General features: G+C 36.8%; 1 protein-coding gene and 1 long non-coding RNA gene across 13 annotated transcripts in view; one reads left to right on the top strand and one right to left on the bottom strand.

The window, feature by feature from the left end:
• The window catches only part of DYNC1I1 (dynein cytoplasmic 1 intermediate chain 1), a 316,271-nt gene that overhangs the window by 54,183 nt on the left and 243,487 nt on the right, over positions 1–18,601 (top strand). For 7 of the 11 annotated variants that reach the window (XR_009208752.1, XM_058447060.1, XM_058424446.1 and 4 more), the window contains one exon: positions 890–949. The exons of the other annotated variants lie outside the window; for them this stretch is intronic. Coding sequence is in view for 6 of the 7 variants with exons in the window: in XM_058447060.1 (XP_058303043.1) it covers positions 890–949 (60 nt within the window). In the remaining variant the exon portion in view is untranslated. The remainder of the gene's footprint in view (positions 1–889; positions 950–18,601) is intronic. 11 annotated transcript variants of the gene reach the window in all.
• On the bottom strand, positions 10,616–15,732 carry LOC131380684 (uncharacterized). Of its 2 annotated transcripts, XR_009208770.1 has the most exons (4): positions 14,930–15,732; positions 12,424–12,550; positions 11,710–11,789; positions 10,616–11,369 (listed from the first exon to the last, which is right to left on the bottom strand). It is a non-coding gene; the product is annotated as an uncharacterized LOC131380684 (long non-coding RNA). The 2 variants fall into 2 exon arrangements; XR_009208771.1 differs by lacking the exon at positions 10,616–11,369 and having other exon boundaries at positions 11,392–11,789.

Raw genomic sequence — 18,601 nt, 5'->3', positions numbered from 1 at the left:
AGCTGGTAAGTCACAGAGGCAAGATTTGAATCACAGATGCCTGATCCCAAAGTTTGTGCTGCCCATGAGTTTCCTCTGAGATAACCTCGTGCCTGATTCACCTGTAACCGGTTCTGTGCAGGATATTTAAAGAACCTGGCTGAGAAAGGTCCTGGCATGTGCAGTGTTTATAGAAGAGCGATTTATCCCCTCTTATTTTGAAGGAGAAATAACAAGGGAAATTGGATGCTTTGGTAACTATTGATACTTTGTGCTATTGCTTATGCAATGTTTAAAAAATATAAGATATAATCAATCCCTGACATCCTAGAGAGAAATGATATTGTTGGTGACCATCTTGGTGTACAATATTAAATAAGCATAAAAATATCCATGAGTCTCAAGATCTAATGCATTATATTTGTAGTACCTGATCCAAGGAAACCAGTTATTCACCAGGCCCTGTAGTCATACCCCTGCCCTGACCCATTTGCACCCTTGTGTTTAGTTCTTTTCACCACATAGAAGATGCTTGGAGTTCCCAGATGTGGATGGGTTCTGGGGTGTCAGAGATACATGCAATGGTTTATTTGCTCAAATCAGTGAGGCTTCAATACAAAACAAAACAAAGGGTAGGGGTGTGTGTGGAGTTTGAACACTTGGTCTCGACTTTCTTTCATGAAAGCAGCTATAGCTCCCGATATTAAACAGATGTTTGCAGGAAAGGATGGCTCCTCGCTTTCTCTTGTTGTTTGATAGTCACTGGGGATGGAGGGTATGGAGGGGGGACGTGTTCTGTGTATGTATTGTATATGCTCTTGCCTTGATGAATGACATAGTTTGGTTTGGTTTGTTGCCCTCCCCTTTTGTTAATTCTCTGTGTTCTTTTTCCTTTGTGCTGCACAATTAGGACCCTGCAGTGGGACACAGACCCCTCAGTGCTCCAGCTGCAGTCAGACTCAGAACTTGGGTATATGTCTGCTCTTTTGTTACTCCTTTTATTATTTCTTTGTTACAGTTGTGTTGAAATGCTGGAGCTGTTGTTGCTCTTGTGTTCTCCCCTTTTGTTGAACTTCTAGTTTGATAAGTTTGTTTCCTTCTGTTAGTTTTCCTTATAAAGCTTTGAAGAAAGTCTCTCTTTGTGGAAAACACCACAAAAAGATGGCTTTTGATTTCTCCTTATTAATTCCTATTATTGCAAAACAACACTCCCCTAAACAAAAATCAAACATAAACCCCACACATCTACTTAAAAGTGGGGCACACAAGTTCTGCAGTGGGAGATATGTTTGACTTTATCATAACCATCCTCCCCTTTACTAACAAGTTGCCTTAGGTTAACTTTTGTCTAAGATCAGTATTAAAATATTGTGGCTTGTTTCTTTACTTTTCAGTTTTTGGGGAACTCACAATAAGCACTTAATTTGAATTAAGTTTGAACAGTTAAAGATTCCTGTTTAAAAAAAAAACGAGGAAATTAATTGAATACCTTGATCTAAAGATATTTCAAATACTTGATGTTGAGTAATGTCTCCTATGTCCTAAATATCATTTTTTTCAGATGGAAATTTATTATCACAAGTTTAAAGAAAACTTCAGAGATGAAGACTTGGAGTTGAATAAAACACACAGACATATCCCAGAAACTCAGTTTATTTCCATTGTAGGATTGGAGTTAGTGTAGTCACACATGAGATATTTCTAGTGGGGTGCTTGTATCAGCTGGTCATCAAGCTCAGGAGAGCTGACTGCACATTTCTCTTCTCAACTTCACATTCAGTTAAATCAGCTGGAAATCAGCCACGGTGGAAGTATTTACACCACAGAAATTGCCTCCTTTCCTACAAGTAATTTATTAAGCATTTACTGACAGAGCACTGGATATCTCTAAGTGAATAGCAAGTTTCATAACCACATTTTATGGAACCATTATCTTTTCTTTCTAAATATAAACCAACATATCTCAAACCAGGCATTTATTTACTTATTATTCATTTTGAATTCCTGAGATTCCTGGGCATATATCTCTGAGGTTCTGTCAGTTTCAATGCCTACTGTAGGTATAAAAGGAGGTTGAAGGGCTATTTGCATATTAGGTTAAATGCCATCTGCCTGTGACCCTTTGTATATGCAAAAATTCTTAGCTGATTCATGACAATACTAAGCCAAGGAAATATCCTAACATTTAGGTAACCTATGCACTATTTCTTTTTTAACCTTACTAAATTCTTGGCTAGTTATATAGTTCATTTATGTTATATTTCAATTTGTATTACTTAAATAACTAAGAGATATGGCTTAAATAAAGTAGAGAATATATAGTAAGTTATAGTTCAGGGGAACTTCAGAATGCAGTTCTTCAAAATTATATTGTGTTAAAAAAAACAGGCAGGGGAGAGAACTGGCAGAGACTACCCCATGCACTTAAATTAACAGATTTTTAGACAGATTGCAGCAGTGCTAAATTACACTTGCTGATGTGGAATAGTTTGGAATTTTCCCATTTATATCTGTTTTCCAAGCAAAAACTCATGTTGACTATGCAGATTAAAACTTGTGACTTATTCTAGGGATATAGCATATCTGTAGCCCCACCTTACCTGCTGCATTATACTTGAGAGTGAACCCAGTGCGTCGAAGAGAGAAGATAGGAGACTTTCTGTTCACTTTCTAAATACAAACCAATATACCCCAAACTAGGCATTTATTTATTTATTATTCATTTTGAATTTCTGAGATTCCTGGGCACGTATCTCTGAGGTTCTATCAGTTTCAATGCCCACTGTAGGTGCAAAAGGAGGTTGAAGGACTATTTACATTTTAGGTTAAATGCCATCTGCCTGTGAGTGAGTGGCTTATCTTAGAGAGTTTGAAGGCATTTTCAGAGAATTTCTGAGAGATGACATTATTTTAGCCATGTTACACTTTGAAATATTGCCTTAATGAAAATTTCTAGATTTTTCTAGAGAGTTTTATTTCACCTTCTTGAGCTGTGGCATGGGAATGATCATAGTCCGTAGCTTGCTCTGTCACTTAATTTAACACCTTTCTGAAGTATAACTGGCTTTAAATAAACTACACATATTTAAACTATTCAAATTGATGGTTTTTGACATGTATACACATCCATGAAATTATTACCACAAGATAGTGAACACATTAATCATCCCGAAGAGTTTCCTCGTGCCCCTTTGTAATCTACACTCTTTCTTCTTCCTGTTCTTCCCTATCCCCCAAACATCTGATCTGCTTTCTGTCACTATACCTTAGTTTGCATTTCCTAGATTATCATATAAATGAAATCATCCAGGAGGCACTCCTTTGACTGACTTCCTTCACTCAGAAGGATTATTTTGAGATTCATTCAGGTTAAGTGTATATAAACAGCTCTATCCTTTTTATTTCATTGTATGGATATACCAGTTTGTTTATCCAGTCACTTTTTATATACATTGGGTTGTTTACAATTTTTGCCCATTACAAATAGAACTGCTATAAACATTCATGTACAAATATTTTAATGCACATATGCTTTCATTTCTTTTGGGTAAATACCTCCCAGTAGAGGTATTGATGGTTGAATCATATAGTAGATACACATTTAACTTTTTAAGAAATGGTCAAACTGTTTTCAAAGTGGTTTTACCATTATACATTCCCACCAGCAGTTTATGAGAGCCTTGATTTTTCCACATTCTTGACAACACTTAGTTTGAGCTTTTTAAAAGAAATTATTAATTTGTTAACTATTATTAAAGGAGTATAGTGGTATTTCATTGTGGTTTTAATTTGCATTTCCCTAATGACTAATAATGTTGAATATCTCTTTAGTTGCTTATTTGCCATAGGAGTATCCTCTCTGATGAAATGTCTGCTTAAATCTGTTAGTCTTATATATTGTTTTTGAGTTGGGTTATTTTCTCATAATTGATTTTGAAAGTTCTTCCTATGTTCTGGATAAAATGCTTTATGGGGTATATAATTTGTTAATATTTTCTCTCAGTCTGTGACCTGTCATTGTGATTTTCTTAACAGTGTCTTTAAGAAAGCAAACCATTTTAATTTTGACTAATTAACAGTTTACAAATTTTTTCTTTTATTGATCATGCTTTTGTTAACATAATGTTGATTTTTAAGCAATTATTTTAATGTTTGGTAGAATACAATTCACCTATGAAATCATTTGGATTTGGAATATTATTGTGGAGGAGGTTTTTTGTTTTGTTTTATTTTGAGACAGTCTCACTCTATCACCTAGGCTGGAGTGCAGTCCAATCTCAATATCCCTTCCAATACTTCTTATTTTTTATTTTTAATAATAGTGATCCTTTGTATCTCATCATAGTTTTGATTTGCATTTCTCTGATAATTAGTGATGTTGAACACTTTTTCATATACATATTGGTCGTCTTATGTCTTCTTTGGAGATAAGTCTATTTAGGGCCTCTGTGCATTTTTAAATCAGGTAATTTGTAATTTTGCTATTGAGTTGTTTCAGTTCTTTATATATTTTGGATATTAACCCCTTATCAGTAATATGGATTAAAATATTATCTCCCATTCTATACATTGCCTTATCATTGTGTTGGTTGTTTTCTTATTGTGCAGAAGCTTTTTAGCTTGCTGTAGTCCTGTTTGTCTACTTTTGCCTTTGTTGCCTGTGCTTTTGGTGTCATATCTAAAAAATCATTGCCAAGGCCAATGTCGAAAATCTCATTTCTTATGTTTTCTTTTAGGAGTTGTATAGTTGCAGGTCTTACATTTATATCTTTTATCCATTTTGAGTTTATTTTTGTGTGTACATGTATGTGTGTGATATAAAGATCCAATTTCATTCTTTCAAATATGGATATTTAGTATTCCCAACACCGTGAATTGAAGAGACTATCATTTCTCCATTTTGTATTCTTGTCTCTATTGTGGAAAATTAGTTGACTGTAGATGTGTGGGTTAATTTCTGGAATCTCCATTCTGTCCCACTGACCTATATGCCTGTTTTTGTTACAGTTCCATACTGTTTTGATTAATATGGTTTTGTAGTATAATTTGAAATCAAGAAGTGTGATACCTCTTGAGAATACCTTTCTCAAGATTGCTTTGGTTATTCGAGGTCTTTTGGGGTTCCGTATGAATTTTAAGATTTTTTTTCTATTTCTATGAAAAATATCATTTAAATTTTGGTAGAGATTGTATTGAATCTGTAGACTGCTCTAGGCAGTATGGACATTTTAATAATAATGTTTTATGTAATCCATGAACATACAATGTCTTTTCATTTATTTGTCTTCAATTTTTTTTTATAAATGCTTTATAGTTCTTTTATGTAGAGATTTTTTACCTTCTTGGTTAAATCTAAGTATTTTTTTTCTTTCTGATGCTATTATTAGTGGAAATGCTTTCTTGATTTCTTTTTCAGATAGTTCATTGTTGGTGTAGAGAAACACTATTAATTTTTGCATTAATTTTTGTGGAGTCCATAAAGTTTCCTACATACAAGGTCCTGTCATCTACAAAAAGAGACATTTTACTTCTTTCTTATTTGGATGACTTGTATTTATTTTTCTGTCTAATTTATCTGGCTAAGACTTCCAGTATTATGTTGAATAGAAGCTTTGTTTCGTTTCTCTTTTTCTTTTTATTTTTTGAGACAGAGTCTTGCTCTATCACCCAGGCTGGAGTGCAGTGGTGTGATCTTAGCTCACTGCAACCTCCGCCTCCCAGGTTCAAGCAATTCTCCTGCCTCAGCCTCCCAAGTACCTGGGACTATAGGCATGCGCCACCATGCCTGGCTAATTTTTGTATTTTTAGTAGAGATGCAGTTTCACCATGTTGGCCGGGCTAGTCTCAAACTCCTGACCTCGGGTGATCCACCCACTTCGGCCTCCCAAAGTGCTGGGATTACAGATGTGAGCTACTGCACCCAGCCTCGTTTCTCTTTTTCTTCTATGTAACTTCTATAGGTATTTTCTTTGTGGTTATTATGGGACTTACATAAAATTTATTATAGTGAGCTGATAGCATTTTCTCTTGCATACAAAAACTCTACATTTTTATCTCATTTCCCCCCACATTATGTGCAACTGGTGTTGCAGTTCCTATCTGTTTAGAATGTGTGTCCATTCACATAATTTAGTTACAGTCATTTTTAATTCATTTGTCTTTTTACTTTTATATTTGAACCAAAAGCTGTTTACCCACCACCTTTATAACAATGCAGTCTTCTGTTTTTGTCTATATATTTACCTTTAACAACAGATTTTATACTTTCTTATGTTTTTGTGTTGCTGTTGAGAATCCTTTCATTTCAAGTTGAAGAACTTTCTTTAGCATTTTTTTGTATGTCAGAACTAGTGATGGTAACCTCTCTTAGCTTTTGTTTGTCTGAGAAAGGCTTTATTACCCCCTTCATTTTTGAAGGACAGGTTTGCCTGGTATTGTATTCTTGATTGGCAGGTTTTTTTTTCTTCTTTCAGCACTTTGAATATATCACACACTCCCTTCTGGCCTGCATGATTTCTATTGAAAAATCGGCTCATAGTCTTATGAGGGTTCTCAAGTAGATAGCAAGTAGCCATTTTCTTGTTTTCAAAATCCTCTCTTTGCTTTTAACTTTTGACAGTTTATTTATAATATGTCCTTGGTTGGGGCATCTTTGGGATTATCTTATATGGTGTTCTTGGTGTTCTTTGGGCTTCCTGAATCTGGATGTCTTATTTCCTTCCCCAGGTTTGGGAATTTTTCAGCCATTATTTCTTTGAATGAGTTTTCTGGTTCTCCTTCTGTGAGTTTCATAATGCATATATTGGTCCACTTGATGTTACCCTGTAATTCTCTTAATATATCTTCACTGTTTTTTATTCTTTTTTTTCCTTTTTGCTCCTCTGACTAGAGGATTTCCAGTGAGCTGTCTTTGACTTTACTTCTCCTTTCTTCTGCTTAATCAAGTCTGCTGTTGAAACCTCATATTGAATTTTTCAGTTCAGTTATTGTATTCTTCAGGTCTGTTATTTCTATTTGGTATTTTTAAATATTTTCTATCTCTTTGTCAAGATTCTTACATTGTTCATGCATTTCTCTCCTAACTATTGTGAACATCTTCATGATCAACATTTTGAATTCTCTGTTGGGTAAATCACATGTCTCCATTTCATTAAGGTAGGTTTCTAAAGATTTATCTTGTTCTTTTATTTGGAACATATTTTCATTTTCTTTGATTCTTTGTGTTAGTTTCTGCACATTTTATAAAACAACCACCTCTCTTAGTCTTCACAGACTGATGTCATGTAAGAGTCAATCTTCATCCATTAGGCTAGCTAGAGATTCTGGATGCTTCCTAATCCTTTGTGCTTCCAAACTGCCATCTGTTTCCTTAGTGGGCCCAGGGTACTAGAGTATGCTAAACCCTAAGAGAGTCCTAAGACTGGCAAGATTGGAGCCAGTCTCTTGAGTAGCAGTTGGAATAATTGATGCATTAGGTACATGTTCTAATGCATCAATTTATTCCAGCTCTCCTTATGCATCTCCAGCTGTCCTTAATGCATATTAATGTCCTCAGGAAGAAGCTGGGAACTGGAGTTTATCACCCACTTGCTCTGCACTGAGCCAGGAAGAGGAACTGTGGCAAATGCCTGTATGCTCACTCAGACTGCAGGCTGTTTTAAATCATTGCTTTATTCTCTGTCACTTCTAGGGGGTCTAGTAAATGCTAGGCCCTTCAGCTCTCGGAACAGACAAGTTAGAGGCCAGTCCCTCTGGTAGCGACTAGAAAATTTAAAGGTCTAGATGGGTAGTTTAAGCTCTTCTAAGGAGAAGCTATAGGCTTAGTTTTATTTCTGGAATGATTTGTGGTGAAGAGCCATGGGAAGTATCCTCACATTCATTTAAACTCCCAGTGACTAGTGACTGCCTGCCCTGTTAGCTCCAAGAAACAGGCAAGTCAGAAGCCAGATCCATGGGTAGCAGCTGGAAAAGTCAAGGTACTAGATGTATAGTGTAACCCCTCCCAGGGTTACACTCTCAGATTCCCAGGGAGAATCTGAGAACTGTGCATTTTGGTAAAATGAGCTGGCAGGAGGAGTCATGGGAAGAGCCTGCAAGGCCATTCAAAACCACTGCTTTGTTCTCTGGAGACTCCAAGTGACCAGTGAATATTGGGCCCTATCAGCTCCCCAGTTAGGTGAGTTAGTAACCACACTCCCAAGCAGCAGATGAAAAAAATCAGGGCATTTGTTGTGTAGTCCAACTCCTTCTGGGAAGAAGCTAGAGGTTTGGTTTCTTTGCCAGAGTGAGCTGGAGGAAGGAGCTGTGGGAAGTGTCTACATACCCATTTAAACTCCCTGGGGACTAGTAATTGCCTGCCCTGTTGACTTCCAGATAGAGGCTTGTTAGAAGCCAGATCCTTGGGCAGCAGCTGGAAAAGTCAGGGCTTTTGATGTGCAATCTAACCCCTTCTAGGGAAAAGCTAGGAGCTGAGCTTTGTCGCCTGCTTACTGTGTGCTAAGCCAATGGGGAGAAGCATGGGAAATGCTTGAGTGCCTGTTTAAAGCTGCCTCTGTTCTCTGCCATTCCAGGGGTCTAATAAATGCTGGGCCCCATCGGCTTCCAGAGATAGGCAAGTTAGGAGTCATTTCCTCTGGTAGTGGTTTTAAAAGTTGGGGTACTCTGTGTATGGTTCAAACCCTTTACTCCTCAGGGAGAAACTGAGAGATGGAGGTTCCCCCCAATTGTATAGTGCTGGGCTGAGGGTAGGGTTTATGCTGAGAGTGAGAATATGTCTCAGCTTTTCTTACTGTTGTACCCGAGCGAGTTAGGAAAACGCCACACTTTGAGACTAATTAAGAGTCCTTTATTAGCCTGTGACCGAGAGACGGCTAATGCACAAAGTTCTCTCGGTCCCGAGGAAGGGGCTTGATTAATTTTTATACCTTGGTTTAGGAAGGGGGGAGGGGTCTAGTTAGAACAATTTTACAGAAGTTAAGTAGTCAAAAAGTTAAAAGGATAAATGGTTACAGGAAAGTAAACAGTTCCAGGTGCAGGGGCTTTAAGACTATTACAAGGTTATAGACGCGGGGCTTTGGGCGTTATCAATCAGATGAATTCTTGGGAACTGTGGATATAGCTTGCCACAGTATCTTATCAGTTAATTGCATTCTTGGATGTGCTGGGAGTCAGCTCGCACAAGTTAAATCCTTGAGGAAGGGGCTGCCAGTGAAAGAGCCAAGATGGAGTTTGTCTGGTTCTCTTAGCTAAGGGAGAAACAAGGCTAGGTGAATAAAGGAAAAAACAAGTTTGGGCATTACATTACCTGTGCTGAAGTGGGAATTTTCTCAGCCATCCAGTATACAGAAATCACTCCATTAGTTTCTGTATTTTTCTCAGAGGATATCGATTCATGTATAGCTGTTTATTTGATGCTCTGTGGGTGGAGTGAGAGTTCTCATCCTCCTATTCTGTTTTATTGCTGAAGTACTCCTGCATGTTTGGTAATTTTTTATTTATATCAGACATTGTGAATTTTTTTTTAGGTTTCAGATACTTGAATTTCTATAATTTTCTTGTAATTTGTTCTGAGATATAGTAAATTAACTTTGACCAAGTTTTATCTTTTAAGGTCTTGCTTTTAAGATTTTTTAGTTGGGACAGGAGCAGTGCTCAGCTTAGGGCTAATTCCTGCTACTGAAGCAAGTCCCTTACATGTGTTCTACACATTGCGCCATAGATCTTAAGGTTTTCCAGTTTGACTGCTGTGAACAGAAACTATTCCTATTCCTGTGTAAATGCCCAGAACTTTATCTGTAATTGTTTTCAGGTCATTCTTTCCTTGGCCTCAGGTAGTTTCTTCACATAAATGTACTGATCAATGCTGAGCTGAATTCTCAAAGGCAAACTTCTGAGTTTTCTTTTGTGCAGATTTCTTCTCTCTGCTGTATTTTCCTGTGAATTCTAACTGCCAGGTCTCCCTGGACTCTCAACTCTGTCGCTACAACTTAGAGAGTCTGCTCGATTTCACCTGAGTTTCCTCCCTGCACCATGGCCTGGAAACTCTCTCAATGCTGTAACTTGGGGCAGTTGTAAGGCTCCTCTTGCTTGTGTCCCTCCCTCATGTATCACTGTTCCTCATTGCCTGACCTCTAGTAGCCTGTAAGTTTTTTTATTCAGCATTACATATTTTAAATTTCAGGTTTCTGGGTAAATTTGGTCTCTATTACACCATTTTGGCCAGAAACACAAATGTGTCACTTGATTCTGGTTTGTATGTTAACTATGTGATTAGCAAAGCAAATGGCAGCAGAGAGAAAAAAAAGAGAGATAATATGGCTTTCAGAAAAAAAAATAACTTCAAGAAAATTGTAAATAAAATGAGAAAATAAGTGCAACTCAGCTTGTCTTTTTACCAGGCAAATACATATGGAAGTACCAAAAATGCTTTGCTTTCTTTCTTAGGCCATTATAATAGATTAGGTGAATCGAAGATACTGAAAGGGAAAGATGAAATAACAGGATAAGAAGAGTAAGTTAAAGGATCACAGGAGAGAAAGAACTTCTATAGCTTGGAAATGAATAAATATGTCATTGAAAATTGGAACTGCAGTGGGAAAATTTGAGGGAGGGATTATGTTTAAAATGTTTTTTGGTGTGTCTTATGAAGAGAACATAAATGCAAATGTTCCCATAAGATTACCAGTCTTCCAGAAGATGGGCTGAGAACAACATAAGAAGAGCAGGGCTGGGAGAGAAGAAAAGATTCTCAACTTTATGTAGATATCAATGAGCAATGAGGGTATTTTGTGGCCCTTCACTCCAAATTATTAAACCTAGTACCTTATGGAATATTTATTGGCTTCAGAAGCCTCATGATTATATATCCTTTACATACTAGTATATCAAACTCTTGATAAAATTTTTAAAAATATTAGGAAGCAAAGAGAATGAAGGAAAACCATGAAGCTGTGGGCAAGGATTTGGCTGTTCCTTCACAGAAGAAAGAACTTAGATTTTATTTTCAGTGTTTGAGAGACACTGTTAATGTACTTGCCCAGGGATTCTTCCTGCCTGCTGCACAGACAAAACCAGTTCACTGAGACCAAGGCATTGCAATAAAGAATTTAATTGATGAAGGCCTGCTATGCCACATGGGAGACAGAGTTACTACTCACACAGTCTTCTGCAAAATTCGGAGGCTAGGGTGTTTTAAGGATAGTTTAGTGGGTTGGGCGGGGGGTGGGTAGAGGAATGGGTGCTTCTGATTGATTGGGGGTGCAATCATAGGGGTGTGGAAAATGGTCCTCAACCACTGAGTCTGTTTTCTGGGTGGGGCCCCCAGGATGGACTGGTGGAACCAAGAGTCCAGGGTCTGGGTGGTGCCATCAGATTGTCAGAAATGCAGAAGCCTAAAAAAGACATTTTAAAAGGCCAATCTTAGATTGTACAATAGTGAATTGGGGAAGTTGCAAATCTTGTGACCTCCAGAATAATGGCTGGTAATCGTTTAACTATCCCTACATCTTAGCAGAATTCAGGCCCCTCTCATTTTCCTAACCTGATGGTCTTTCATTAGTTTTATAACAGTAGTATAATTTTGGGAAATGGCTATTTTCATTTAAATTATAAACTAAATTTATTCCAAAGTAGTTTGGCCCAAGCCCAGGAATGACCAAGTACAGTTTGAAGGTTAAAGGCAAGATGAGATTTGGTCAGATCAGATCTCTTTCACTGTCATAATTTTCTCACTGTTATAATTTTTGCAAAGGTGGTTTCATTAGTAGGTGGTGACCTCTTCTTTCTCTAAACTGTCTTCTTTGCATTCTTGGCTGACAGAGAGAATGTGTATTACTCTCGAGTCTACCAGGCACCATTCCAAACTGCTATGGTGAAATAAAGAGATCAGTCTGTCAAGAATAGAAGTAAAACCAACTATATAAAGAAATGAGAGAAGCATATAATCCTCAAGGTGGTGATAGGTATTATAGAAAATCTAACTAGGAAAGTTCTAGAGGTCTTTTTACATTTTAAAGTTTTTGCCATTTGCCTAACAGAACAGATGTAACCCTATTAGCCTTTAATGAAGAAAGACCTTCATTTGGCTTATTCTCCAAGCTTTGTCAAATATTCTTATGCATAATGTTTAGATATCTGATTTGAATTAATTTTCAAGGTTTGTCATGTGACAATGCCTGGTATGTTCTTGAGAATAATGCCTGTTGAATTCTTTGAGCAAGTTGACAACCTCTGCCTCTTCAGTAACATTCAATCACACTTTCCACAGAAATTGAAATATGAAACAGCATCTTGTAATATGTGGGTGTGTCAAAGTGTAGTAGCAAAATGGATTTCAGAATCTATAATATAGATTTATATTCTGACCCATGAAGAACTGTTATAAATTGGTTTTAACAGAACCAATCAAAATTTTTTCACAAGAGAGGAAGGAAGCATTTTGCTCACCATTTGTAATAATCATTTATTTGTCCCTAAACATTTCTTGAGAAGCTTCTATCACCAAATGTTTGTTCTCTGCCCTCAAGAATCTTGAGTAAGTAATTATAGGGCATTTTCCATTCCACAGTAGCAACTGGATTTTCAAAAAACAATATTTCTTTTTCATTCAATTTCGGAAAGATGTAGGCCAATTGTTAAGGAGGTGTGCTTATACTTTGGTAACCAGTGACTTGAAGAATTCTATAATTTTATAGTTTTATGTTGGTACAAATTCTATGGAAGCTTGTTCATAAGTATCAAGGTAGTAAAAGGTCATTCCTATATAATTTTTAATATAATCATTGTCATTTTTATATATTATTGGAGAAAACTCACTTCTGTAACTTCTGTCCTTATTATTCTGAACTTTTAATGTCCTTTGTAAAGTGAGCCCTTAATAACAGAACCTTTTCCAGTGTTGCCAAGTTCTATTGTAATCGTGACTATTTTGATTCTTCTCTCATCCTAGAAATTTACTTGTGTTATGAAATTCAAAGCTAACCCTTTGGTTGTGCCTATTGATTGAGCCAGACTTGACATTTGCTTCTGTTCAGGAAAAATGCTTTTGCTGCCAAACTAATATCTCTGCACAGTAAGAAGCAAATACCATGGAAATGAAATAAATACTTCCTAAAATGACTTTTTAAATGTGAACATAGAAGAATGGAAGCTCATCCTTCTTGAGGTAGTCAGAAAGGGTCAACCATCAAGCTGTTTCTCAGTACTTGGAGAAAAACACCCATTCTGAACATAAATGATAAATCTGTGTGTGTGTGTGTGTGTGTGTGTGTGTGTGTGTGTGTGTGTGTGTGACGAAGGGGGCCACAAGGCCAGGTTCATGTCCTCAGTGTGGTGCCCCATGCTCACCATTCCTCCATGTGGTATCCCATACCCAACTCGCTAAGAATCAGTCCTTCAGATGTCACACCTTGACACCTCATTACATTAGAATTCAGTAGTTGAAAAACAAATTAACTCTGTCATTGTAAAATGTCTGTCATATTACATGAGTTCCTGTGCCATTAGCTTTCTACATTCTCTTTTTCTATAGATCCAACATTTTCTCTGTGACTCCATTGGGTGGCTCCCAGGTCCTCATTTTGAATTTTGTCTTCTCTGACCTTTGGTCCTACATTTCTTATGATCAGAAAAGCCCTTATCACAAACTCATCCACCAAGTATGCATTTTGTTAACCCCAAAGAAAAGGTATTTCTCTAGATTTCTTTATGTCTTCCAGTTACACCAGTCACTTTTCTTCCTACAAGGTGTGAACCTTTGAAATAATCTATAATTTGTTTCCTTTTCTTCACCCTCTGTATCAAGTAAACTAAGATCTGCCCTAAATTCTTTTCCAAAGTCTCCAATTTGCAGCATTCTTTCCATTCCAGTGCTGTTGCCACTTAGTGCTTTCTCATCACCCTGGACCAAATCTACACACTTTGTTAGACCATCAATCACAAATCTTTTCTCTGGCTGCTCCCTTTGAATTGTTTATCCTGGATTCGGTTTTGTTCCTAAACCTACCCAACCATCCCCGTTTGCTTGTAGATTCTTTCTCAATTCCATTTTCTCCACACTCAGCTTCTAAGGTCCAGTGACTTTCCACACCTAACATTGGCCCCTCATTTGTCAGAGAAGGGTTTAGACTCTATTTTTTTACATAGTTTCTATACAAACATGTTTTAAATGTTGTCTTGCAGCTGCCAATGTCTTACCCAGCAACTTTTAATAATTCCTCACTGTCTACAGCATAAAGTCCAAATTCTTTAACCTGATACTTAAAACCCTCTACTAATCTGGCCTCAATATACCTCTCTAAATTTATCTCCTCTTGCTCTTAAATCAAAACTTCTATTCTGAAAACCTTGTCTCTCAGACATAAAATGTGAATTTAGTCTCCAGATCTTTGTATATGCCAGGAGATCTCTCTAGGATGTTGTCCCCATTCCTTTCCACTTAACTGATTCCTGCCTATCCTTGAAATTCACAACAGAGCTTCTATTCTCTATGAAATTCTATTTCACTTATCCACAATAATCCACCCATTATACTCTCCTGCCTTACTTATGTGACTTACTGATGTTGGCTCTTATTATATGCTACCTTTTCTTCTTTTTTAAATTTTATTTTTTAATTTACAAATAAAATTGTATGTATTTACCATATACAACATGATGTATTGAATTATATATGCATTGTGGAGTAACTAAATATAGCTAATTAGCATATGCATTACCTCACATAGTTATCATGGTTATGGTGAGAACACTTAACATTCACCATCTTACCATTTTTCAGTAACACAATACAAATGGTCCCTGATTTACACTGGTGTTTGACTTACAGTTTTGTTTTTTTTTTTTTACTTTACAATGGGTTTATTGGAATGAAGCCCAATTGTAAGTCCAGAAACATCTGTATACTGTTATTACCTATAGTCATCATGTTATACAATAGATCTCTTGAACTTACTTTTCCTATATAACTGAAATTTTGTATCCTTTGACCAACATCTCCCATCTTTCCCTCCTCAACTGCCCCAGCCCCTGATAACCTTACCTTCCTACTGTCTACTTTATGACATCAACCTTTTAAGATTCCACATGAATGAACTCATACAGTACTTGTTCTGTACCTTGCTTATTTCACTTAACAAAATGCGCTCCTGTTTCATCTGTATCGTTGCAAATGACAGGATTGTCTTTATTATGGCTGAATAGTATTCCATTGTTATGCCACATTTTCCTTATCTATTCATCTTTTGATAAACACATAGGTTGATTTCATATCTTGGCTATTGTGAATGATGCTGCAGTGAACATGGGGGTACAAATACCTCTCTGACATACTCATTTTATTTTCATTGGATATTTATCTAGTAGTGGGATTGCTGGATCATATGGAAGTTCTATTTTTAATTTTTTGAGTAACATTTATACTGTTTGCCATAATGGCTATGCTAATGTACAGTACCACCAACTGTGTGCAAGGGTTCCCTTTTCTCCACAATCTTGCCAATATTTGCTGTCTTTTGTCCTTCTGATCATAGCCATTCTAACGTGTATAAGGTGATAGCTCATTGTAGTTTTTAATTTGCATTTCCCTGATGATTAATGATGTTGAGCATTTTTTCAGATACTCATTGACCATCTGTATGTCTTCTTTAAAGAGATGTCTACTCAGATCCTTTGTCCATTTCAAAATCTGGTTATTGTTTTCTTGCTATTAAATTGAGTTCCTTATATATTTTGGCTATTATCCCTTAATCAGATGTAAGTTTGCAAATATTTTCTCCCATTTTGTACATTGTCTCTTTACTCTGTTGATTGTTTCTTTTTCTGTGGAGAAGCTTTTCAGTTTGATGTAACTCTATTTGTCTGTTTTTGCTTTTGCAGCATGTGCTTTTGAGGTCATTTCCCAAAAATCCTTGTCCAGAACAATGTCACGGAGCTTTTCTGTTAGGTTTTCTTATAGTAGTTTCGTATTTTACTATTGAGTCTTTAATCAATTTTGAGGGAGTTTTTTGGATATGGTGTAAGATAAAGGTCTAATTTTATTCTTCTGCATGTGGATATCCAGTTTTTTCAACACCATTTGTTGCAAAGACTGTTCTTTCCCTATAGTGTGTTCTTGCCACCTGCATAAAAAATTGGTTGGCTGTAAATGTGTAGATTTATTTCTGGGCTCTCAGTTCTGTTCCATTGGTCTGTATGTATGTTTTTATGCCAGTACCATGCTGTTCTGATTACTTAAGGTTTGTAGTATATTTTGAAGTCAGGTAGTGTGATGCCTTCAGCTTTGTTCTTTTTGCTCAATGTTGCTTTAACTATTTGGGGTCTTTTGTGGTTTCATATGAATTTTAGGATTGTTTTTCCTAGTTCTGTAAAAAATTTCACTGGTATTTTGATAGAGATTACATAGAATTTGCAGGTCACTTTGAGTAATATGGACATTTTGACAATATTAATTCTTCCAATCTATAAGCATGGAATATCTATCAATTTATTTGTGTCTTCTTCAATTTCTCTCATCAGTATTTTATAGTTTTCAGTACAGAGAACTTTTATCTTTGTTAGATTTATTCTTAAGTGCTGTATTATTTTGGTCTCTATTGTAAATTGTTTTCTTGATTTTTTTACTCAGTTCACTGTTAGTGTATAGAAATGCTACTAATTTTTGTATATTGACTTTGCATCCTACAAGTTAACTGCATTTGTTTATTATTTCTGAAGATTTTTTAGTGAAGTCTTTACGGTTTTCTATATAAAAGATTATGTTGTCTGCAAATGGGAGCAATTTAACTTATTCTTTTCAGATTGGGTCCCTTTTGTTTCTTTCTCTTGCCTAATTGTTTTGCTAGGACTTCCAGGACTATGCTGAATAGAAGTAGCGAAAGTCCATATCTTTGCCTTGTACCAGATCTTTGAGGAAAAGCTTCCAACTTTTCCCTATTGAGTATGATGTTTGCTGTGGGTTTGTCATATATGGCCTTTTTATGTGCAGGTGCATTCCTTCTATACCTAATTTATTGAGAGTTTTTATCTTGAAAGGGTGTTGAATCTTGCCAACTGCTTTTTTGCATCTATTGAAATGATCAGAAAAGTTTTTGTACATCTATAGTAGTCCTCTCTTCTGTGTGGAGGATATGTTTCAAGACTGTCAGTGAATGCCTGAAACCATGGATAGTATGAGTCCAATTACCAGTCAGACCATGTTTCTGTTCATGTTTCCCTGCCACACACACAAATGTAATGCCTTTTCCATCTTAACTAAGCATGTGTCATGCATTGTGGCCATAACTTTTGCAGTTTAAGATCTGTCAGCAAAACTAGCATGGATTTCCTTTTCCTTCTACACAATTTCACAGATAAAAGATTCATTCTTACCATAGAACTTAGCAGACCCACCATGTGATTTTTCTTCTTTCCTTATTGAGAATGTGTACCTTTTCACATAAATGAAACATTTTACAGTTCCTCTTTGACATAACCAAATTGCCAGCATCACTACTCTTGTGCTTTGGGGCCATTATTAAGTAAAATAAGGGTTATTTGAACAAAAGCACTGTAATATCACAACCTTTTTTTTTCTTGAGACAGGGTCTCACTCTGTCACCCAGGCTAGAGTACAGTGTTTGTGAATGCAGCTCACTGCAACCTAGACCTCCTGCGATCCTCCTGCCTCAGCCTGCCGTGCAGCTGGGACCACAGTGTACCCTCCACACCTGGCTAATTTTTTGATTTTTTGAACAGAAGAGGTCTCACTTTGTTGCCCTGGCTGGTCTCAAACCCCTGGCCTCAAGCAATCCCCCAGACTTGGCCTCCCAAAGTGTTGGGATTACAGACATGAGCCACCATGCCTGGCCAATATCACAACATTTGATCTGATAACTGAGATGAATACTAACGGACTCATTTGTGGGTAGTATATACAGCATGGATATGCTGGACAAAGGGACGATTGATGTCCCAGGCAGGATGAAGTGGGACAGCACAAGATTTTATCATGCTTTCAGAACAGGGTGCAATTTGCAACTTATGAATTGTTTATTTCTGGAATTTTATGTTTAATATTTTTGGATCACAGTTGACTGTGGGTAACTGAAACTGTGGAAAGCAAAACCTTGGATAAGGAGGGGCTACTGTATTGATTTACAAAAATGGGACTATCTTTGCATCTCTGGGATGAATCCCACTTAATCATAGTGAATGGTCTTTATAGTGTGCTATTGAATTTGATTTGCTAGTATTTTGTTGAGGATTTTTGCATCTGTGTTCATCAGAGATATTTGACTATAGTTTTCTTTTTTTTAGACCAGAGTTTCACTCTTGTTGCCCGGGCTGGTGTGAAATGGCATGATCTCGGCTCACTGCAACCTCTGCCTCCTGGGTTTAAGTGATTCTCCTGCCTCAGCCTCCCGACTAGCTGGGATTAGAGGCATGCGCCACCATACCTGGCTAATTTTGTATTTTTAGTGGAGACAGGGTTTCTCCATGTTGGTCTCGCTAGTCTCGAACTCCCAACCTTAGGTGATCCACCCGCCTTGGCTTCCCAAAGTGCTGGGATTACAGGTGTGAGCCACCACGCCCAGCCAGTTTTCTTTTTTCAATAACATTTTTATCTGGCTTTGGTATCAAGGTAATG

Source organism: Hylobates moloch, unplaced genomic scaffold, assembly GCF_009828535.3.
Source record: "Hylobates moloch isolate HMO894 unplaced genomic scaffold, HMol_V3 SCAFFOLD_1, whole genome shotgun sequence".
Classification (NCBI taxonomy): Eukaryota; Metazoa; Chordata; class Mammalia; order Primates; family Hylobatidae; genus Hylobates; species Hylobates moloch.
The sequence above is the reverse complement of the archived record's forward strand: the minus strand, read 5'-3'. Positions and strand labels throughout refer to the sequence as shown.